This window comes from Saccharomyces cerevisiae, chromosome XV (assembly GCF_000146045.2).
Source record: "Saccharomyces cerevisiae S288C chromosome XV, complete sequence".
NCBI lineage: Eukaryota > Fungi > Ascomycota > Saccharomycetes > Saccharomycetales > Saccharomycetaceae > Saccharomyces > Saccharomyces cerevisiae.
In genome coordinates this window covers 220,766-243,131 of record NC_001147.6, presented here as the reverse complement: position 1 = coordinate 243,131, position 22,366 = coordinate 220,766, and the positions used below count along the sequence as shown (strand labels likewise).

Sequence of the window (22,366 nt, the reverse complement as noted above, 5' to 3'; positions counted from 1 at the left end):
TTAACTTCGTTCTCTTTTCACGTACTGATTACTCACACCAGGAGAAAGAAGTTGAAAAATGCTGTTATTCTCTGGAACACGCTATTAGATAGTACTTGCTGGTTCCGTAGACAAACAGCTCTTGCGCTTTATCACTTCGACAAGTGTCTTTACAGCTTCGCGATGACATATCGTCTCTTGCCCCTGCCCCACCTGTAACAATAGCTTGGCCAAAAAAGAAAAAAATGTTCCGACGAATTTTTCCGCTGATTTTGGCTGATCGCGTCGCGCCACAAAAACGAAACTTCCATAATAAAACATTATATAAAGCTTTTTATTATTATTATTATTACTTTCTTAGTTATAGCATTAGAACTATAAGAGCTGCTAAGACACCAAGCAAACATGTCGACTAGACCCCAACCTGATTGGTATTACCATAGACATCCATATGCCTCTACGCCACTGGCAGAAGGGGAGGAACCACAATTACTCCCCATCCAAGACCAAGGGAACCATAAGAAATCAAAAATTTGGATGGCATACAAGGCTCCGATAGTTCGATGGTACAAGAATGCTATGCTTGTTAAAGACAATTTTTGGAAAGACCTAGAGTCGTCGCACCAGATCATCTGGTATCCGTATAAAGTATGTTGATGTTCCAATAAGCAGATCATGTTTTTTAAGCCGTCATACTAACCGCCTTTGAAGGGAATTAGCGAATCCGTGGGAAACTCGGATTATTTGCATCTATTTTTCCTAATATTTGGATACTACCTGCTGAATCTCCTGCTTATTGTTGCGTTTACGTCAATCCTTGCGTGGTCCTTGTTAGTGTGCATCTATTTGCCCTTTCTCGGACTCTTTGCGTTACCTCTGGCTTATATGCAAACTATTCTGATTTCCACAACGCTATGTAATTCTATGGTGAAGGGTACCGATTTCGTTCTTTTCACACGTATTTATGGAGTGACGTTCGCAAGAAAGGGATTAACAGAGTTGAGTGAAGCCTGTGAAACGATAAGTTTCACGCCCTTTGTCTACAGAAGGTCACATCGTTTGGGTGGCCTCTTTTCGAAACGGTTTTACCTCGTCTCTTTGCCGCAGTTTTTCATTTTTTTCTTCTGGTACATCTTCATAGCCTTTATGTTTCTTTTATTGTTGCTCGTTCCAATAGTGGGTCCAATTACAATCAATATGCTACCATTTAGCCCCGGAATGGGATTTTACTATTTTGAGCCTTATTTTGTTGACGTGCTACATTTGGATTCGCGCAAACTTTCCAAAGTTTACTACAAGGGCTTTGCCAAGTGGCTCCTTTACTCGATATCCAGCGGTTTATTAGAGTCTATTCCCATTCTGGGTGGGTTGTTCATTGGAACAAACGCAGTAGGTGCTTCGCTTTGGATAGTTAAAGAGATAAAAGACCGGGACCAGCCAGCCGTACCTCCTTCCCCTCCTGCGGAACCAGAAGAGCCTACTGTAGGATCCTATGCACCTCCAATCCAACAATCTATAGCTCACATTAATCCGCCATGAAGCTCGCAACTCTTTTACATACCAATTTATATATTCATTATATGTTTACATATATAAATATATATATATACTATATACTATATATTACTTGCTAATAATATTCGTTTCTTTTCAACATTTGTATATGCATAAAAAATTTGGGAAATCAGGGGACTTATGAAAATCAGGGTGGTTACACTCGGAACTTCAAAACCTAAATAAAGTAAATCACTTTCAAGAAAGGTGAAGGGACGTCAAAAAAAGGAAAAAAAGGGCAAGGTATATCCCTGAGGACCCCTGGTTGGCTGTAAAGACAAACTAAGGATGAAAGCCGGAATTGAGCTTATAAGTCACAGCCAGGCTTCTCACGCCACATATGCTAATTCTATGACCCTTGCAGAAAAGGGGCCACAACGTTTAAAAAGACAATTCAAAGAACACAGTTCTTCAAAGGAAAGTAACGTAAGTCGTTGGCTAAAGATTTTCATAAGACAGTTTGATATTTGGTTTCCTGAAACGATACCAACAATGAAAGTGAGATACGAACTGCTTAGAAAAAACTTCATTAAAGAAATTTTCAACTCAAGAGCATTTATCTACCCATTCTTAGTAAGTACATGATTTTTGTTTGCATTGATATGACTTGTTTTATGACTAACATATTTAATTTTTATTTGTTAACCGTAGGGGTTTTATGAAGTGCTGACGAATCCTGTTTATTGGAAGCATATTTTACTGTTTGCGGTTTGCTATGCCCTGATTTTTGTCACTATTGCTGGTCTCTTTTATGTCACACTTGTACCGCTTTTAGTGACATGGGCCATACTGTTATTAGGGCCTCTTGGTGTGATACTGGTTCATATTCAATGGATTTTACAAACGAATGTCTTGACTGCCTTTGTTTGTAGAACACTGGTCCTGACCCATATTACGAATCAGATATTTGATATATCTTTGGTGTTGCAAGACCAAGATGAATTTCTAAACGAGGTGAAGGTATTGCCTAAACCACAAAAGCCACATAGAAAAATCGATGAACCTGATGCGGTGAGAAATTTCAACACAATAAAGGGAAGTCGGATTTTTAAGATTCCCAGATTACTATTCAGAATGTTTTTTAAAGTCTCCAATTTTACTTCACTAACATTACTGTCGCTAATTCCTATTGTAGGACCAATCTTGGCAAATCAACTAATGGCCCCAAAAAGAACCTTTACCTATTTGCAGAGGTACTTTTTACTAAAGGGATTCAGTAAGAAACAGGCCAAAGATTTTCAGTACGAGCATTACGCAAGTTTCATATGTTTCGGTATGTCTGCCGGTCTACTAGAGTTAATACCCTTCTTCACAATAGTCACCATATCTAGCAACACTGTTGGTGCAGCTAAATGGTGTACTTCGCTACTAAAGGGTGAAAGAAAGAAGGAATGAGCCTAAAACAGCAAATTTATGTAGAAGTGTGATTATATATTCCTTAACTAATTGTTAATCAAGTTCTAGCATCATCTTCCTAGCATCTATGTGTATAGTACATGTACACCTAGTAAAGAATAATACTGTCCAAACATCCGAATCCTGCCGCCACTCCACCTTCATTTGAAGTATTAAATTTGGATCTTAGTAATGAGCCACTAAATTCGTTCGATAAAACTTGCTCGTCGTTAAATAGAACGCAACCATAAATTCCTAGTTCACTGATGATTGGTTCGTTGTAAGATTTGTTATCACGTAATATAATATTATTTTCATTCAACTCTGGTTCAATCAACTCCATGAGAATATATGCATCCCAGTGACGTTCTTCGATACCTTTCAAAAAATTAGGAATATTTTCTTTATAAACATTGTTTCCGCCACCTTCCCGCTGTGGTTTTAACACGTATTTAGAGGGCTCACTTAATGCCAGCCTCTTGCCTTCCCTGCCAAGCTTCGTATCATCCAAGGGATATATTTTGACAAAAGTTTTTAACAAACTACTCTTTTTCTCAGCATCGGAGATGTATTTACCTAATACGCCCTCATCTGTCAACAATTGCTGAATTTTCTTGGAGCCAGATAATTGAGTGAGTAAATCTGGGGCCTTTATTGCGAAACTTTTTTCGAGGAATAGTCTTGCCTCCCAGTCCTTTTCGGACGTGTAATCAGTGGTTGTGTAACCCGTTCTGTAATAAACCACCGCTATTTCCTGCTCTGTGTCCCTAATGAAAAGCTTTCCCGTTTTATCATCAATGAACAATTTATCGTTAACATCATCAAACGTCAACCTAACAGATTTGGTACCGAATTTTTCCAACAGATTCAATTCCAAGACCTTTTGATCAAACACATTTCTCTCGTTTCTTTGCACAATGAATGCGACAATAGGATCACTAGTTGTAGAAGAACTTTGTTGTGACTTATACGATTCCACAGCTTTGGCCAATGCCTTAGACAAAAGGTATCCTGAATCAGAAATGACCATATTTTGATCATTATAAATTGGTCCTTTAGGATCGTACTTGTTTGCCCTATTTAAATAAGAGTGCAATCTATCAACTTTCTCGCTAAGGCCTGCAAATGACACTGACACTGTATTAAACTCGACTTGCTTAATCTGTTCAGTACCCTTTTTCTTATCAATCAAATAATCTGATCTAAATATACCTAGCCTAAAATTCTGCTTTTTGTACTGTGCAGATTTTAAGGTAGCAAGGTATAGAGACCACAGTTTTCCAGTAAACTCGGAATCTGATAGAGCTAACGCTTCAGTTGTTTTATGTAAATAAGAATCAGGTTGGGCCATATCTTGGGTAATACGGGCGTATAATTCATTGAATACCGGTTGTATTTGAACGGCCTCATCAAAACATTTCCTAGGAATTGGGGTTGGATAGATAGTTACTGGTGACACCGATGCATTTGATGGGTTCTCCTCGAATTTAGGAGGATACATGGATAATCCATTAGTGATAGCCCATTGGTTAACTTCCTGGATCAATTCATTCAATTGATCCTTGGAAGGTGGATAGTGTGCCATATTTTATAGGAGTAGTGCTTTCTTCCTATAATTGCTTGAAGTGGCACTTTGCTACCTTTGGAGGATCGTATATGGATGTGGTTGATTTGGGAGACATTTAGATAATTCAAGAAGGTTCAACTATTTGTCAGCACTAGCTAACCCGGCCAAAAAAGCGTACTGATGGAAATGACACTTTCTAGTACTGATGATAGTCAAGTCCATTGGATAAAAAGCTAGATTAGGTTATATTGTATTGATACTCATGTATATATATATATATATTATATAAAGAAAAATTACATTAAAAGTGGGGAGAAATTTTTGTGAAATAAAGAATTTCTTTTCTGGAGTTAAAAAAGAGTTTGAAAGAAGGAGAAAAAAAAGATGTTGGTGACCATAACACCAAACGAAGTAACTTCAAAAGTATCAAAAGTATGGAAACTTCAAATGTTCAAGTAGCACTTGTCCAATTATTCCAATCCCATACATTGAATTGTTCTGAACTAGTCCCAGAAGTTAAAAATGGAGCTTCATTTGTTACTTCTTGTTTTTCACTAGTTGTGGCTCCTGATTTTGTCATGAATGGGTCATCAGGAGAATCTACTTTAATTTTTTTAGAATCACTCATTATATTTGAATCTGGTGATAGCACCGAGGCTATCGAATCTTGCGGGCTTATTTCTAATACGCTGGCTTTTCTTTTTCTTGGGTTGCCGACATCCATATTAGAAGATGTGGACGGCGATGATGAATGAACCAAAGTGGACAAGTCTTTAAAGTTACCACCGATACCCTTGAATATAGCAGCTACATTGGACAACGCTATCGAATACGACCTATTGCTCTTATTGAATTTACTCTTCATAACCAATTTGTTGTCTTTTATGGAAATGTCAATGGAATCTTGATCGCGAGCCCTTTGAGCCGCTTTTGTAGGCTTCCTTTTGCCAGAGCCGTTGATGTGATCAACCACAGCCTTTGGGATAGTGCATGACGTAAGCATCTCTTCATCTTTGATACCTAAGCAATCACCCAGCGTACTCATAAACAAATCCATAGGAGAATCTTTGAAAATTTCTTGGCGATGTTTAAAACGAGAAGATATCTCCAACTTCCTGATTTCCAAATCTTTTAACAAGAGTTCTTCCTTTCTGAATGCATTCTCTATAATGGCACTATTATATGATGGTTGTGCACCCATAGGAGACTGTACAGTCTTCATATTATTGGGGTTTGGTGTGCCATTTTTAGTTTGGGTTTTCAGTGGAGAAGGATTTGTATTTGGGGTTGACTTAGCGGTATTTGATGCAGACCTAGGAGTGGGTTGTTGACTAGCGGCATTTGAAATTGATAGTTTCTTATTTGTTGATGGAATGCTGGTAACAGGTATCGTATTAGATTTTGTCCTGCCATTCACCTTACCGTTGATCGTCTTGTTCAGTGATGGGGTTGCCGCAGCGGATACGGGAACTTTTGGTGTATTTTCCATAGAGTTCAAAAAATCCATGCTAGAGGTATTTTTATGGTTCATATATGGGATATTGTTACCGGGTGCATTAGCCATTGCCGAATAATTAGCCACACCAGGAGTCGAGGAGGGATATATGTGCTGTTGCTGTTGTTGTTGCTGCTGTTGTTGTTGCTGCTGTTGTTGTTGCTGCTGTTGTTGTTGCTGCTGCATTTTCAATTGCTGTAAATGCTGCATTTGCTGTAGTGACTGTTGCATATTTTGCTGAGTTGCAATATTATTATTGTTTCCAGTAGAAGTAGTGCCTGGGTTCCCATTGTTGTTTGCCATTTGCTGTTGTTGTCTTAAAATAGCTTGTCTTCTTAAAATTTGAATTCTCATACTTTCCCAATATTTTTGATACTTAATAATTAACCTGTCAACGGTGTCTAATTTAACAACAAATATACCCTCGGCACATTTTTCTAGGATCTCTTTTACAAAGATTCTTAACTGAAAAACTTCCTTCAAGAAGTTTTCATTCTTTGTGATGATGTAGACTTGTGGGGCGAAATTACTCACCTGAACAAAAAGCTTTTGACCTTGCTTTAACTTCATTTTAATTTTTTCCTTTTCTTCATTGGATAAAGAATTTGTTACGTCCGTAAGCCTTAGGTTGGTCTTAGAAGCATCCAAGGACAATTGCTTAATTACTTCGACATCCTTTGCAGTAGGTGTCAACCCATGTAGTGGGTTAGGTTGTTGCTGAGCTTGTTGTGGTTGTTGGGAGGGCTGGTGCTGAGCGTGTGCTTGTGCTTGTGCTTGGGCTTGGGCTTGGGCCTGCGCCTGGGCTTGTGCCTGTGCCTGTGCCTGTGCTTGTGCTTGTGCTTGTGCTTGTGCTTGCGCTTGCGCCGCTTGTGCCGCCTGTGCTTGAGCTTGTGCTTGAGCCTGTGCCTGAGCTTGAGCTTGAGCTTGAGCTTGAGCTTGTTGCTGTTGTTGCATCTGATATAATTTAGAACTTGCGTTCTGTTGCTGAGAGAAAGCGGCAGCATTAGGTGTAGCAGAAGTGGCAATGGTGTCATTATTGTTCGTGTTCTGTTGTTGTTGTTGTTGGATGATATTCATAGGGACATTTTGGGCTCTCTGAAGGTTCGAGCCGTTGTTGTTAGCGTTATTGTTGTTCTTAACATCTCTCAAAGCTTGGATTTTTCTCAGGGCCTTTTGGTTAATGTATTTCCTAATAAAACTTTGCTTGACAGGTTCCGTCATCGTACTACCCAATTGTGTTTTTTCAAAATTCTTGCAGGTTTCGATGGCTTCTTGTAATAAGCTGCGTTGCTCCTCTGGAGAAAAGATTTGGTTAATTTGGTTGAGGACGTTTGGTACGGTATTTTGTGATGATTGCTGTTGCAAAGGGTTGTTGTTCGCACTTGAATTGGGAGGTTGCATTTGCTGCTGTTGAGGAATATTTATGTTATTGTTAATATTACCATTTTGGGGGAGGCCGTTGTTGTTGTTATTAGCTTGTGCTTGAGCCTGTGCTTGTTGTTGCTGTAGCCTTGCTTTGAATAGCAACTGCTGGTGAATCTTGTAGACTTCCTTCGCAGCTTCCATATCCTGAGGTGTCAATAGCTTTTGTTGAGCCAAAGCAGTGACCTGCTGCCAGGTGTTGATATTGGGTGGAATGTTAGGAATTCTTTGCAGTAATTGTTTGGGAATAGGTGCCACTTTCATCTGGTTCACTAATTGTTGTTGTTGAGGAGTCAATTGACGCCTCTGTTGCTGCTGCTGCTGTTGTTGTTGTTGTTGTTGATTTCTTAATTGTTGCGCAACCTGTTGCCTTGCCTGAGCCTGCTGATTCAAGAACATCTGTGGGTTTAGATTCATATTGACATTCATATTATTGGCGCTGTTGCCAGAATTTTTCAAGTTGTTAATATGGTGCTGTTCCACGGGTTTAATGTTGTTATTAGCGGCAGCAGCAGTAACGGCGTTTTTCCTCGTATTGTACGTGTTGCGCATGACAGCAACTTTTTCGTTCATGCTGTCCATGTATTCTTTCTTTGAAGAGCTCTTTGCGAACAAAGCTGCCTCGAAGTTTTTGGCATGAATTCTTATCTTATCAGCAGTGTCGGAGCTCCCTCCGTTCAGAGTGTTAATGTCCATGAGCACCTGAAGCAACCCGTTGACGTTCTTCGCACGCTCGGCATTGGACAGAGTGTCTTTGTCTTGGACAGGAGCAGCAGACATAGCAGATTTAAAAGAAATAGCGTTTTAATCCTTGATCTTTGAGTACGGCACTATACGAAACGATACGCTTATAAAAATGGGGTTTAACTAACAAAGAAAAATATACCAGCACAAGTATATAGCAATGTCGTGGAAGTACTTCTTTGTGGAACCAGCTGTTTCCAGAGACAAATTCCTAGTCCTTGTGAATGGTTGACTATTAAAAGTTTGACTGTAAAGGTTAAGCACCTTCATCATCCTCATCCATAATATAATTTTCTGATCGACGCAACCGGGGCCGGGGTGGAAGGAAGGCCCGATTCGAAATAAAAAAGAGGCCGCCACAATGTAGGGTAATGCCTAATTATATTAACTAGAGACTGACTGAATCATATTACTTAGTTACTACTACTCTTATCATGCAAGAAGATGTGAAAAAGCGTCTTCCCCCAAATCATATAACTTCTGCACCATCCGTGGACTGTACAGGTTCAGCGGGGGAATATGTAATTGCTTGTTAGGATTGCTCTTGGGACCGTAGTATCGCGACAAGGAAGTCTGTGTAGTTCCACTTGATGTGGGCTGCCTCGCCGCTTCTTTTGCAGTCCCTAACCTTATATAGATGCGCACGCGCCAAAGCATGAGGGTACTCCATCATGTCTGTTGCACAAATATCGTAGGTTACTTGACGCTAACGTCATGTTTGATGCTCCGTTAACGAAGAGAATCGGAGCTCTTCATCTTAATCAGGCTCTTTTATAGCTCAATCATCAGTGGAAAAAATTCTTCGAACTAGAAAAAAATCAAGAAGTGAAAAAACTAAAACCGCCAACTGGCTACCCGGATAAGCCCCATAATGGCGTTCCTAGGGCTAGAAGAATTTCAAATCGATGACAGCTGATAGAAAGCGCCAGAGATATGTAGCCTTCCATCAGTAGTAATATCCAATAAATTGGGCACCATGGTTTGGCAATCAGGCTTTTTACCCTCGCCCTCTTTTCCTTCGCCTTTTACCTCTTCTGCATCCAATTTCAGCGTACGTACACAATGATTGACTTTGGAAATTTTCACTTTTTTCCACTCGAAGAAAAAAAATTCCAAACACGGTTCTCCGGTATTTAGGCATCGAATAAACTTTGCTAATCGACTAAAAGCATCTCTGCATATCTATACGTGTATATATTGTATTCGCTACAGCTCGCTCCTTGCATCAACTCTTTTTTTCTTTTTTTTCTTCCAGGTTAATCAATTACTGTACTGTAGCTTCTTTTTTATATTTTTTAGGTTTTCATATAGTGTCTTACGCAAATAGGCGGACCATAGAATGACTGTCACCATAAAAGAATTGACTAACCACAACTACATTGACCACGAACTATCAGCCACTTTAGACTCAACGGATGCGTTCGAGGGTCCCGAGAAGTTGCTGGAAATCTGGTTCTTCCCTCACAAGAAGTCCATCACGACCGAAAAGACATTAAGAAATATTGGCATGGATAGATGGATCGAGATTTTGAAATTAGTGAAATGCGAAGTTCTTTCCATGAAGAAGACTAAAGAACTGGATGCCTTTTTGTTGAGTGAGTCTTCCCTCTTCGTCTTCGATCACAAATTGACGATGAAGACGTGCGGTACTACAACCACATTGTTCTGTCTCGAAAAGCTTTTCCAGATCGTTGAGCAAGAGTTATCGTGGGCTTTCCGCACAACACAAGGGGGCAAGTACAAACCATTTAAAGTGTTTTATTCTAGACGATGTTTCCTTTTCCCCTGTAAGCAAGCCGCTATCCATCAAAACTGGGCTGACGAAGTCGACTATTTGAACAAATTTTTCGACAATGGTAAAAGTTATTCCGTGGGAAGAAATGACAAGAGCAACCACTGGAACCTGTACGTCACCGAGACGGACCGCTCCACACCTAAGGGAAAGGAGTACATCGAGGATGACGACGAAACTTTCGAAGTACTGATGACGGAGCTGGACCCAGAATGCGCTAGTAAGTTTGTTTGCGGGCCTGAGGCATCCACAACCGCTCTCGTGGAGCCAAACGAAGATAAGGGCCACAACCTCGGCTACCAAATGACTAAAAATACAAGGCTTGACGAAATATATGTCAACTCGGCCCAAGACTCCGATTTATCATTTCACCACGATGCATTTGCGTTCACGCCATGTGGATACTCATCCAATATGATTCTCGCTGAAAAATACTATTACACCCTGCACGTGACTCCGGAAAAGGGTTGGTCTTACGCCTCTTTCGAAAGTAACATACCCGTATTTGACATTTCCCAAGGGAAGCAAGACAACTTGGACGTTCTTCTACATATTCTGAACGTTTTTCAACCAAGAGAGTTCTCGATGACCTTTTTTACCAAAAATTATCAGAACCAATCCTTCCAAAAACTACTAAGCATCAACGAGTCACTGCCCGACTACATCAAGTTAGACAAAATTGTTTATGATCTGGACGACTACCACCTTTTCTATATGAAATTGCAGAAGAAAATATGAAAAGCCGCCATTTGTGTCTCCTCATACTTACATAGAATAGCCCTCTTCTATTATCCTTCGCTTGCTTTCTAGCACTCATAACTAATGTAGTTTAACCCGCTTGTATATCTTCTACATCATTACCCCGCATGCTTTTTTTTTTCCTCTAGAGAAAACCGGCACAGATTGGCCGGACCCGGAACAGGAAAAATGGCCACTGAAAATTCCTGGCCAGACCACCCCTGAGCTAAGGGAGTTTAGCCGCTCAAGCTTTTATTTCCTCTGATGTAATATATCACACACCCAGACACGGTTGCCAAGGCCTCGACGGAAGGCCGCTTCAAGGGACGGGGCAGTGGCTATCAGAAATACCTTAATATCATCAATATTTTTCATCAATCGCAAGGTGTCAAACATCAATAAAGGATGATGCTCAAAGGTTTATGCCCGATGTTCTTCTAATCCCCTTTCTCTCCTAAAATAATCCTTTTTTTACTCTTCTTCTTTTCCCCTGTTTCCATTTTTGTCTTTTCTCACCCCTTATGGGACATCAATAATGCAAGTATGTTTATACATTTTTATATAAATGTATATATAAATGCCATTTCTTACACATAACCTCCATTCTTTGGTTAATTCTTTCTTCATTCTTTTTTTTTTCATTCTGAAAAGCCCTCCAAGCAAGCACGCTAATTTAATATCGATTTAAACATGAAAGTATCACAAGTTTTCATTTCTGCCATCTCTGTCTTCGGCCTCGCTACTAGCGTAAATGCTCAAAACGCATCCAACACCACGAGTAACGCTGCTCCTGCTTTGCACGCTCAAAATGGTCAACTACTAAACGCCGGAGTCGTCGGTGCTGCTGTTGGTGGTGCTTTGGCCTTTTTGATTTAGGAAAAACGCCGCTTACTGCCACGATGATGATACCCTATTGACGTTTCTGAAATGTATAATTTCTTTTCTCATCTTCCCCTTTGATATTCCATCTATAGGCCCCAGAGTAGTAAATTTGGTGCTTTAATTTTTTTTCTCTTCTTCCAGTTCGTCTCTATTTTTTCATTCCATTATATTTATTTATCAGTTTTACTTTCTCAAATATTCTTATATAACACTATTTCATCTACGTAACCGAAAATAAGTAGTTTAATAACGATAATAATCATAATTGTGATAAAAATATTTACATTTTTCTTACTTGTCGCCCGCTTCGTTTTTGTATAGAACGTACTGTATTAGTTGTCCGTTCTTTTCACGTCTGAAGAGGTCGATTTCTTGCAATTTAACATCAACGTGGTATTTTCCATTATATACAATCAAAGAATCATCGTCCAGTTCGATTTCGCCATGAAACCAAAGGTGTAATGCATGTGAGTCCCCCTGCAGTGGGTATTCGTACTTGAACGACCCGTATACCCTCTCCGGCGATATAATCTCAAATAAATCGGCTGTTTCCAAACCAATGCGGTTCAGTAAATCGTCGATGGTTCCCCGTATACTTATTGGCCGATGCGTTATCCTCCATTTGCAAACAAAGGGTATTCTATACCAAGTGTGCGAACTATCCCTTTTATCGTCTGGCTCCATTACAATACCAGTTACACATGGATCTTGATCTTCGCACCACATGCTGAATTCATTTAACGTGGGTGAATTGCCATCTTTATCAAGCAATGGTACTCCGTATTGTTCCTTGATCATGTCATGACCGGATAATATCTCTAAAACCCTTAATTTAGAAAGCTTCTGTACTTGGTTTACGTCAACCTTTTTCAAATCTCTGGTACTCAGTTTACGTATCTTGGATGATGGAAACAATGGTAAGAAACTTTGTTCCTTTAAATATATCACTCTATAGATTAGTGAGTATCCTAATATCACACCGAATATACCACCAAATATGGCGGACCATATTTGCTTTCGGCGCTTGTTTCGCTGATGTGTTATTGCTTGACCAATGCTTCTCAAGTCCTCTCCTTTTATGTTAGGACTGTGTCCCTCTTCAATTTCCCCCAACTTCGTCTGTTGCTGTTGATGTGGCGTCGTAAAAAAATGCTTGCCATCATGGACATGCCTTTTCGACTCTGTCAATGAATTTCTTTTAGTTGTAATGCTTTTATTCAAGGTATTCAACCTTACATGACAATAGGTAGGCGCCTGGGTAAATAAGCATATACTTCTCGCGGACAGTAGAGATGTGTTAGCATTACGTAGAATCGCAAACCGTATCATTACCCCTTTTTCCTTCTTCTTGCAATTGAATACAGGAAACAGTTGCTTTGTCTTATGTTCGCTGCCACTCTTCTTTGGTTTTAATGCTTTGTTTCTCTCCTGCACTTGAATTTTATTGCTCGGAAAATGCTTCTTGCATAACCCCCACATAATTGGGCTGATTAACGTGACGCTAAAAAAATACCAATAGCAGTCCCAAAAAAAAAAAAAAAAAGATTCACATATGTATTGATTTTACTTTACGAAATTCTTGACCTATTTATATCATAAACGAGTGCTTATATTTCCGATCCTACTATCGCTTAAAAATCTTAATGTAATAAGGATAGAAAGGAAATTTTTTAAAAACATACATAAAAGTTCCGTACATATGCCGTTCCCGCTAGTTAAAATGTTCAGATTATTCATCGTCACTGTCTCCTAGAACTACACGGAAGCGTTTCTGCCTTTTCGGTTGTGGGTCATCTAATTCTTCCGTGTTATCGTCATTGTTATCCTTGACATCGCTGGAGCCGGAATACGAAAGTGAACGATCTTCGGAATCAGAACTCGATTGTATCCGTGTAACCTCCTTCTGATCCTCATCAAGGCTATCACCACTTACAAAACCATCATCATTATGCTCGTAAAAGTCACTATCGCGATCTTCCTCTTCTGTAGCATGTCGCCGTTGCTCCTCTTCCTCATCATCAGTAATAATTACATGTCTGTTCTTGAGTGCAGACAATACCAAATTCCTCCTACTTCCATCTTCATCTTCGTCATCTTCATCATCCTCTATAAAATCTTTCAAATCGGAATCCATCTCCTCTTCTTCTTCCTCATCCTCTTCTTCGTCGTCTTCATCATCCACAGCATCCACAGCAATACTACGATTATGTGACCTGGCCCAACGGCCTAGTGGGATATGTTCTCGCATGGGCTCCTCTTCACTGCTATCATCGTCTTCAGAACTTACATCATCTCTATTAGCAAACGGATTGGTAGACGCAAATCGATTCTCTCTACGCCTACGCATGCTTTCCCGGATTTCATCCAACTCTCCTTCACTGTATTCTTCTTCATCAAATTCGTCGCGACCACCTGCGTAATTCCGTATTCTGGCATTGCAGTGGGGACAAACATTTCCGTCCTCTACTTCGTCTGGGTCTAATTCCCAATGACAATTACTACAACGTGTGATACCATCATCCGAGTCGTCGGCCACTGCCAATGCGCTATTCTTAAATACTTTGTCAAACAATGTGTCCTTTTCCTTGTCATTCTTGTAATCATTTTCCTCCTTGGTTTTAGTTGTTAAAAGTTTTTTAAAAGATTCATCATTCTGGTCCCTTAATTTCTCTAAAATGAATGATAGATACTGTTGCAACGTTGTATTCAATGCGGGAATGGTGGTAATATCAGATCTGCACTGCGGACAAGCCAATTCTTTTTGAGTATTGCTGGCAAACCAGGTGTTCAGACAACCATAGCAATAATTATGACCACAAGGTGTCATCATCGGTACAAACATATAATCGTGGCAGATGGAGCAAACTAACGATTCTATTATCTTATAAAGTATGGCGTCCTTGGTGCCATCGTTTTGGTGAAGTAAACGGTTGTGTAATTCGTCGCCCATTATTCTTATCAATATATTAAAACTTTCTGTCTGAGAAAAAACGCGATCGTTCGTTTTCTGAAAACTTAATGCTTAAAATAGAATATTATCAAATTCCTCATCGCAGTTGTATGCTAGAAGAGAGCTCATCTAAATTGTAGTGGACATAGGATAAAAAACGCCATTGTGTGAAATGGCCCGAAAAAAAAGTATTGGGTATTCAAAAATAACGACCCCAGTGAGGGTTGAACTCACGATCTTGCGATTAACAGTCGCACGCCTTAACCAACTTGGCCATGGAGTCTAATATTTTATGAAAGATCTAAATTTTAGAAACTTAATGATGCACAGTTCTCAATGCACAAGATTGTGAGAAATGGGAGAATTTTGAGACAATTGTTGAGATTCCATTATTAATAAAGGTTTAATATTAGGTATATAGAACATGTTAGAGGTGTTGGAATGAAACTTTAAAATATCATCTTTTTAGTAGTATTCGTGTTACTAGTATATTATCACATGCAGTGTAAGAAGATAACATAAAGATTGGGAAACAGTTAGATTGATTGAAGCGAAATGCAAGGACTAATAATGTAATAGGATAATGAAATGTATAAAACGGAATTGGGAATATTCGTAATATTAGTATGTAGAAATATAGATTCCTTTTTGAGGATTCCTATATCCTCGAGGAAAATTTCTATTATAATCTGTATACATAATATTATAGCCTTCACCAACAATGGAATGACAACAATTATCAAATTATTCACCCAGTATTCAAGAGGTTTTCCACAAGGATATAGGAATCCATAAAAAGGCATCAGTATTATTATTACCATTTCTTATTCATTTACACGCCGTTATTCACTATTATTGAATAATCAATCATTGCATTTTTCAGCTTCCATTACATCTGATGCTATTTCTTAACCTTTATGGTTGCCTCTTATTCAACAAAATTAAAAGGATGAGGATAGAGAGTTAACTGGTTTTAATTTTTGTAGATGTAATGTATCCTCTTACAATTTACATTTGTTAACTCTAGGACATTATTAGGCTAATAAAATCATAACAAAAAGAAAAAAAAAACAAACGAAACAAAGTATTTTTTGTATGCCATGAACCATCTGCATTAATTACTTTAAAGCCAATAAGGACACTAATTAAACGAAAAAATAGGTATACTACTAAGAGATAGGTGAATAATTTGGTAATTATTCAGATGAAACTCTAGAGTGTCATCCATTTAGTAATATTCGTGATACTAGTATATTATCAAATACATTGTAATCATAATCATCATCATCATCATCATCATCATCATCATCATCGTCATCATCATTATTATTATTACTATTCTTTTTATTCTTCCCATTTTTATGTGCAGGCCCTTATTATCTTATTACAATATTTATCCTTGCATTTAGCTTTCATATGAATCTAATGACTGTTTCTTAGTCTTTATGTCATCTTGTCACGTCTTATATGATAATATAATAGTAATATAAATACCAGTCAATAGATATTCGTTAATTGAAAGGGGAGCATCAAACAATTGTGACCAATTAATTCTATATATTTACAAACTTTTACTGTTGTATTAGGGCTCGAGTAATACCGGGGTGTCTAGACAATCCTAATATAAGGAGTCTTTGGGAAGTAATCAGTTGCCAAAACGGATTATCAGCTTGATTCATGGGATGTTGCTTATTCTATATATCATATAAAATATGAATTACACTAAATGATGAAAGCGAGGAATCTCAGATCTAAACTAATTGTTCAGGGATTTATACGTTTGGGTGGTTCAACTACGGGAGGCGGAGTTTTATCTCATGTTGCTCATTCTATTCGTTTTGTTATAAGGTTGTTTCATATGAGCGTTTACGAGATGATGTATTGTCATACTGAGGTATGCTATCCTGAGATGTAATACCATCAAGAAATTCAGCGCAAGTGGTTTAGTGGTAAAATCCAACGTTGCCATCGTTGGGCCCCCGGTTCGATTCCGGGCTTGCGCAAATTTTTTGTTGAATTTTTTTAATTTCAACATTGCAATGTATATAACTTTTGATAGATTGATTAATTATTGATTACACTTTATTTTTTCTTTTTCTATCCTCTTTTGGGCCCAGTATTTCTGTCAACGTTCCCCATCGTTGCCAGTTATCCTATAAAGGGAACTGGATCTATTACTTTTACTTACAAATGTGAAAAAAGTTAACATGTGCCGTTTAGCCTAATATGACCGCGTGTAAGATGAATCCATTCTAGCAGCCACGTATTGTGTTGCCTTTTATTACACAAGCCCTCCGTACTTCTTTAGCGACATGTATATGTATAGCTTCTATTTTCTGATAGATTAATGATCCCCGATGAAGGTTAGGAAACCCTTAGAGCTATGCCAGCTGGCAGAAAAAATCCTATTATTTAAACCATCAGACAAAGCATACTGAGACTTCGATAAAGGTTGCATTCCTTGCGTTATTATTTTTCTCTCAATGATACTAGACAGATTAATAAATAATATATAAGGAAAACGTCTCGCATTTTACTATGACCTATTCTACAGTTAGCATCAACACGCCTCCACCATATCTTACTTTAGCCTGCAACGAAAAGTTGCCAACAGTTTTATCCATTGCTGGAACAGATCCAAGTGGTGGAGCCGGTATCGAAGCTGATGTCAAAACTATCACAGCACACAGATGTTATGCCATGACATGTATCACTGCTTTAAATGCTCAAACTCCAGTTAAAGTCTACAGCATAAATAACACACCAAAAGAAGTGGTTTTCCAAACTTTGGAATCCAATTTAAAGGATATGAAATGTAATGTTATCAAAACCGGTATGCTTACCGCAGCTGCTATCGAAGTCTTGCACGAAAAACTGCTGCAACTCGGCGAAAATAGACCTAAGTTGGTTGTTGATCCAGTTCTTGTCGCTACTTCTGGTTCTTCTTTAGCTGGAAAGGATATAGTTAGTTTGATTACGGAGAAGGTTGCACCTTTTGCTGATATTTTGACTCCTAACATCCCAGAGTGTTACAAATTGTTAGGTGAGGAAAGAAAGGTTAACGGATTACAGGATATTTTCCAAATCGCAAAAGACCTTGCTAAAATAACCAAGTGTTCGAATATACTAGTGAAGGGTGGCCATATTCCATGGAATGATGAAAAGGAAAAGTACATTACCGACGTTCTTTTCTTGGGTGCTGAACAAAAATTCATTATCTTTAAAGGCAATTTCGTTAACACCACGCATACACATGGTACTGGGTGCACACTAGCTTCTGCCATTGCATCAAACTTGGCTCGTGGTTATTCTCTTCCTCAGTCTGTTTATGGTGGTATTGAATACGTCCAAAATGCCGTGGCAATTGGTTGTGATGTCACAAAAGAAACTGTCAAGGATAATGGACCAATTAATCATGTTTACGCCGTGGAAATTCCATTGGAGAAAATGCTCAGTGATGAATGTTTTACTGCATCGGATGTTATACCTAAAAAGCCGCTCAAAAGTGCTGCTGACAAAATCCCAGGCGGTAATTTCTATGAATACCTGATCAATCACCCTAAAGTTAAGCCACACTGGGATTCCTATATTAACCATGAGTTTGTTAAAAAGGTTGCGGACGGTACATTAGAACGTAAGAAGTTTCAGTTCTTTATTGAACAAGATTATGCATACTTGGTTGATTATGCTAGAGTTCATTGTATCGCGGGTAGTAAAGCTCCATGCCTAGAAGATATGGAAAAGGAGCTAGTCATTGTTGGAGGTGTTCGTACTGAAATGGGTCAACATGAAAAGAGATTAAAAGAAGTATTTGGTGTTAAAGATCCTGATTACTTTCAAAAGATTAAGAGAGGACCTGCATTAAGAGCTTACTCTCGTTACTTTAACGATGTTTCCAGAAGAGGTAACTGGCAAGAATTGGTTGCATCCCTTACTCCTTGTTTGATGGGTTATGGTGAAGCTTTAACTAAAATGAAGGGTAAAGTCACCGCACCTGAAGGGTCCGTTTACCACGAATGGTGTGAAACTTACGCATCTTCATGGTATCGTGAAGCCATGGATGAAGGTGAAAAACTTTTGAACCACATCTTAGAAACATACCCTCCAGAGCAACTTGACACTTTAGTAACAATCTACGCTGAAGTTTGTGAATTAGAAACAAATTTTTGGACCGCTGCGCTAGAATACGAGTAGATAAGATGGCTTATGCACAATAGATAAAGATATACCTACATATAATGAATTATAAAAACAAAAAAATAATAATAAGAAAAAAGTTTCTTTGTTATACAATCTATAAAAACTTCTTATAGAAATTTAAACACGTTTATTTAGCTGCTTTTCGTTACTCATTATTCTATCAATAAAGAAAGAAGGAAATATAAAAGGAAACCATGAAAAAAATGGCGCTAATTTTTTATTTTTAAAAACTATTCATGGATTCTTTTCGAAACCCTCATCACGAACCATTTGAGCATTAACTTTAGCTGATTCTGGATCCAAGTAAAATTTCCTCACAAAAGAGTAATTGTCTCTATCCAACTCTATAACTAGCGGAATGCCGTTGGGAATATCGACATCTTTGATGTCTTCATCTGAGATACCTTCCAATACTTTCAGCAGAGATCTTACAGAGCTGCCATGCCCAACTATAACACACGATTCTTGACTGATTTTGTTGGCGGTAGACAGAACAACATTATTTAAAAATGGTTTCAATCTGACGACCACTTCACAAAGAGACTCACTTTCTGGCAGACGCTCATTAGCCTTCTCTTCGGGGCCGTATTTTAAGTGTCTATTGGGCTCCTTAAAATCATAGCCTGTGGAGGACCCCTGATCATTTTCCTCTTGGACCATTTCCAGGTTTAGGTTGACTTTAGGGGGTTTTCCGTTGTAATCTCTTCTGATATACATGTATTTTTCCTTACCGTATTCTTTCAAGATATCTGGCTTTCTTTGTCCTTGCCATGCGCCGTAATGACGCTCATTTAACCTCCAGGTTTGCAACACAGGCATACTTCCTTCAAATCTTGTGTCCTGCAGCTCCTCCTTAATGTTTGTATTCGTAGTAATTACATAATTGGTGTGTTTTAGTCCCAACTCTTCGAGAATAACGTCCATGGTCTGCTGAGTTCGAATCAACCTTGAAGTATAGCCAATCTGAGGCAAAGAGATATTGTTAGAATCGCAAAACTGCTTGATCAATTTTGCAGAGTGGCGGGCCTGAGACTTCCCTTTTTCCGTTAATTGAGCATCAATCCATCCGCAGAATATGTTTTCTGAGTTTAATTCACTTTGACCATGCCTTAAAATAAACAGTTTAAAAGTGTCAGTAACAGTCATAACTATTCGTTATTAGTAGATCTTTTTGCACTATTTCTCAATCCTCTCAAAGAGACTTTTATTGTAAATCCTCGATTGCAGGTTGTTTTATCACATATGTATAAAATGGAAGCTTCTATTGTTTTATCGAACTTGTCAATGAAATCTCGCATTGTTATCATCTCATAATACAAATCTGAAAAAAAAAGTTAAAAAACAAAGGAAAGTCACACAAAACTAGCAAAAGTAACAAATCAAAATTCGCTGACAGTTAGTGCTGTCGTATCCTGTCACACTTACATAATATATATCTGTTTACATAATCTAATAGCTTGAACAAAAGCAACAGCAAAGGTTGCTAATTAAAACGTGTGCTCTTAAGGACATCATAATTCTCTATCAAGGAAAGATTGGAGCATACCCTGTGGGGTTTCATCATATTCTTTCAGGGTTACCTTGTTATTGTCGTCAATATAAGAATTCGATTGTATGAATTGTCTCCTTGGCAATCTCTTAGATAAGACGATGTCTCTTAAAGACGCCAAATCCGGTGTCACCGTTGATCTATCAATAAAGTACTTACTTCCCTGTTCCACATCGCCTGAACATTTGTAAACATGCAAATGCTTTAAATAGTCTTTCACACATTCATGTCCCGCTGTTTTAATGAGAGATTTATCCAACTTGATGGCAAAATCATCATTCGTGCTGTTCATCTCCAACTTTAAGAAATTCTTATCTGTAGAGTGCTTCATAAATGTTTTCATGATAGAAAATCTTGCTTGCATGTGTGGTTGTCCCCACTTACCAGTTTTTGGATTCCAGTATTCTAAAGCTAGGAGACCCGCACGGGCCATTTGTAGATATCCAGCGTAGATCACTTTATCTTGAGATTCGACATCATGGAAACCAAAAATATCAAGAATCTTCTTATTAGTAAGCAAAAACATGGCAATTACTTCCGCACGACATTCTTCAAATGGGCCAGCTAACTGTCCAAATTTGGAACCCCAAGTTTCACCAACTTTGTAGTATGTGCTCACCGGTTTCCCATCCAAACCTAAAGGAGGGTTTTCCTTATCAAAATTAAAGCCGTCTGTAAATTCTGTCAACAACTTTCCTGAACCATGTCCTAATAATTCATGGATGCCTACTTGGACTTCAAAAGAATCACTTTGATATTTTTCAAAAATTGGGCGATCTTCTTGCGATATAAAACTTGGCGGATGCTTGGATGAGCTTTTGGCAGCCGCGCTTAAGATATTCCCCAAAGAAACATTCTTGAACCCAATTTTAAGCCGAACATCATCATAGTTTGGAATATTGATGCCCGCTGGTATACCCGATCCAGTAAACGTTAATACTTCTAGAGAGGTGAAATCTGGTGGATTGAAAATCGGTTTTTCGTAATCTTTAGACCATGGTAGTAAGGAAATGAATTCTTCTGCGTTGTTAACCAAGCTGGAAAATTTAGCAGTACGTTCTTTGTTTTGAATTGCAACCAACGATTCAAATTCTCCAATTATGCCCGAGGGTTCTCTATATGTTTCGATAAAACCGATATTTGTTTCAATGACGGGAGATATATCTTTGACCCAAAGTTTTTGTGCTTCTTTATGTGCTTGAGAAGAGCCAGTGACAAAGTGGTTGATGTATTCCTGAAGCATTGCTTTTTGAGTATCATTAGCCGCGAATTTTTGAGCTTCCTTTAAATACGATGCTACTAAACGCATTTCACGTGAATGATCACCAAAAATGAATTCTACTTTGGTTACAGCATTGGATAATGTGATCTGTCCACTGGGGTAGGTTTCTGTTATCTGGTTTTTCACATTCTCAGAGGCAACCCAGATTTGGAAACTGTTTTCACCAACTTTGTTGATTCTTGTGTTTTCAGGCAAGATGGCAAGTTCAGCAAACAACTGCTCTTTCAAAAGAGCCATATCTTCAGGTGTCACAGGTAAACCCAGATAATAGGCTGAAGTATAACCTTGAGAGGGAAACCCTAAGAGAGCCGCCTTCTCTTCCACATGGTAAATACCAATATCAATTAGCTCATTGATGGTGGAAAAAAGATGATGAGATGTGAATTCATGGTTAACGTCAACAGGAGATAAAGTGAGCGGAGAAGAACACGGATTAATCTTGGCCAGCTCCAAAAGCTGTTTGAAGAATTTTACCTCACAACGAGGAATAAACTTAGTGTCACCAAACGATTTGAAATTACCCAAATTAGATAAGAATTGAGAAACGTATTCCAAATACAAACCCGTTTGCTGCTTCTGCGTAATATCGTCCTCTGGGTACTTGCCGTTTAGCTTTGAATGAATGGCAAGGATTAGGTCAAAAATTGGCTCACTCTCATGAGAAACTTGTCTCATTACAACCCTTGAACCCGCATGGGAGGCCTTTGACATGAAATGCGCATATTTTTGTTCCTTATCAGTCAATTGAGGAAAGTATTCTGTTTTAACAGAAAGCATGCTCAGAGGAGCATCATGATCGGCGAAAAAGTGGCTCATC

The 22,366-nt window shown here is 38.5% G+C and overlaps 11 protein-coding genes and 3 non-coding genes across 14 annotated transcripts, besides 3 other annotated features; 6 read left to right on the top strand and 8 right to left on the bottom strand.

Moving 5' to 3' along the window:
* Nucleotides 1-384: 384 nt before the first annotated feature.
* On the top strand, nt 385-1,518 carry LDS2 (Lds2p; the record flags this gene model as incomplete). Its single annotated transcript, NM_001183301.1, has 2 exons — nt 385-627; nt 691-1,518. 2 exons carry the CDS (start codon nt 385-387, stop codon nt 1,516-1,518), a joined length of 1,071 nt encoding a protein of 356 aa, NP_014595.2.
* A 303-nt stretch (nt 1,519-1,821) lies between these two features.
* Nucleotides 1,822-2,928, top strand: RRT8 (Rrt8p; the record flags this gene model as incomplete). Its single annotated transcript, NM_001183302.1, has 2 exons — nt 1,822-2,106; nt 2,185-2,928. 2 exons carry the CDS (start codon nt 1,822-1,824, stop codon nt 2,926-2,928), a joined length of 1,029 nt encoding a protein of 342 aa, NP_014594.2.
* Nucleotides 2,929-3,037: 109 nt separating this feature from the next.
* GSH2 (glutathione synthase) lies at nt 3,038-4,513 on the bottom strand (the record flags this gene model as incomplete). Its single annotated transcript, NM_001183303.1, has 1 exon — nt 3,038-4,513. One exon carries the CDS (start codon nt 4,511-4,513, stop codon nt 3,038-3,040), a length of 1,476 nt encoding a protein of 491 aa, NP_014593.1.
* Nucleotides 4,514-4,946: 433 nt separating this feature from the next.
* Nucleotides 4,947-8,192, bottom strand: GAL11 (Gal11p; the record flags this gene model as incomplete). The annotated part of the gene is made up of 1 exon (NM_001183305.1): nt 4,947-8,192. The coding sequence occupies one exon, from the start codon at nt 8,190-8,192 to the stop codon at nt 4,947-4,949; it is 3,246 nt and encodes a 1,081-aa protein (NP_014591.1).
* A 393-nt stretch (nt 8,193-8,585) lies between these two features.
* SNR81 lies at nt 8,586-8,786 on the bottom strand. The gene has a single exon (NR_132256.1). It is a non-coding gene; the product is annotated as an SNR81 (small nucleolar RNA).
* A 709-nt stretch (nt 8,787-9,495) lies between these two features.
* Nucleotides 9,496-10,686, top strand: SPE2 (adenosylmethionine decarboxylase SPE2; the record flags this gene model as incomplete). The annotated part of the gene is made up of 1 exon (NM_001183306.1): nt 9,496-10,686. The coding sequence occupies one exon, from the start codon at nt 9,496-9,498 to the stop codon at nt 10,684-10,686; it is 1,191 nt and encodes a 396-aa protein (NP_014590.1).
* Nucleotides 10,687-11,376: 690 nt separating this feature from the next.
* On the top strand, nt 11,377-11,562 carry DDR2 (Ddr2p; the record flags this gene model as incomplete). The annotated part of the gene is made up of 1 exon (NM_001183307.1): nt 11,377-11,562. One exon carries the CDS (start codon nt 11,377-11,379, stop codon nt 11,560-11,562), a length of 186 nt encoding a protein of 61 aa, NP_014589.1.
* Nucleotides 11,563-11,859: 297 nt separating this feature from the next.
* On the bottom strand, nt 11,860-13,047 carry AIM39 (Aim39p; the record flags this gene model as incomplete). The annotated part of the gene is made up of 1 exon (NM_001183308.1): nt 11,860-13,047. The coding sequence occupies one exon, from the start codon at nt 13,045-13,047 to the stop codon at nt 11,860-11,862; it is 1,188 nt and encodes a 395-aa protein (NP_014588.1).
* A 250-nt stretch (nt 13,048-13,297) lies between these two features.
* PSH1 (ubiquitin-protein ligase PSH1) lies at nt 13,298-14,518 on the bottom strand (the record flags this gene model as incomplete). Its single annotated transcript, NM_001183309.1, has 1 exon — nt 13,298-14,518. The coding sequence occupies one exon, from the start codon at nt 14,516-14,518 to the stop codon at nt 13,298-13,300; it is 1,221 nt and encodes a 406-aa protein (NP_014587.1).
* Nucleotides 14,519-14,727: 209 nt separating this feature from the next.
* On the bottom strand, nt 14,728-14,801 carry YNCO0005W. Its single transcript has one exon. It is a non-coding gene; the product is annotated as a tRNA-Asn (tRNA).
* A 152-nt stretch (nt 14,802-14,953) lies between these two features.
* Nucleotides 14,954-15,281: a long terminal repeat (Ty1 LTR).
* A 557-nt stretch (nt 15,282-15,838) lies between these two features.
* Nucleotides 15,839-16,036: a long terminal repeat (Ty1 LTR).
* Nucleotides 16,037-16,094: 58 nt separating this feature from the next.
* Nucleotides 16,095-16,436: a long terminal repeat (Ty3 LTR).
* A 14-nt stretch (nt 16,437-16,450) lies between these two features.
* On the top strand, nt 16,451-16,521 carry YNCO0004C. The gene has a single exon. It is a non-coding gene; the product is annotated as a tRNA-Gly (tRNA).
* Nucleotides 16,522-17,056: 535 nt separating this feature from the next.
* On the top strand, nt 17,057-18,712 carry THI20 (trifunctional hydroxymethylpyrimidine kinase/phosphomethylpyrimidine kinase/thiaminase; the record flags this gene model as incomplete). Its single annotated transcript, NM_001183310.1, has 1 exon — nt 17,057-18,712. The coding sequence occupies one exon, from the start codon at nt 17,057-17,059 to the stop codon at nt 18,710-18,712; it is 1,656 nt and encodes a 551-aa protein (NP_014586.1).
* A 240-nt stretch (nt 18,713-18,952) lies between these two features.
* Nucleotides 18,953-19,864, bottom strand: GPM3 (phosphoglycerate mutase family protein GPM3; the record flags this gene model as incomplete). The annotated part of the gene is made up of 1 exon (NM_001183311.1): nt 18,953-19,864. The coding sequence occupies one exon, from the start codon at nt 19,862-19,864 to the stop codon at nt 18,953-18,955; it is 912 nt and encodes a 303-aa protein (NP_014585.1).
* Nucleotides 19,865-20,229: 365 nt separating this feature from the next.
* On the bottom strand, nt 20,230-22,365 carry YOL057W (dipeptidyl-peptidase III; the record flags this gene model as incomplete). Its single annotated transcript, NM_001183312.1, has 1 exon — nt 20,230-22,365. The coding sequence occupies one exon, from the start codon at nt 22,363-22,365 to the stop codon at nt 20,230-20,232; it is 2,136 nt and encodes a 711-aa protein (NP_014584.1).
* Nucleotide 22,366: the final 1 nt, after the last annotated feature.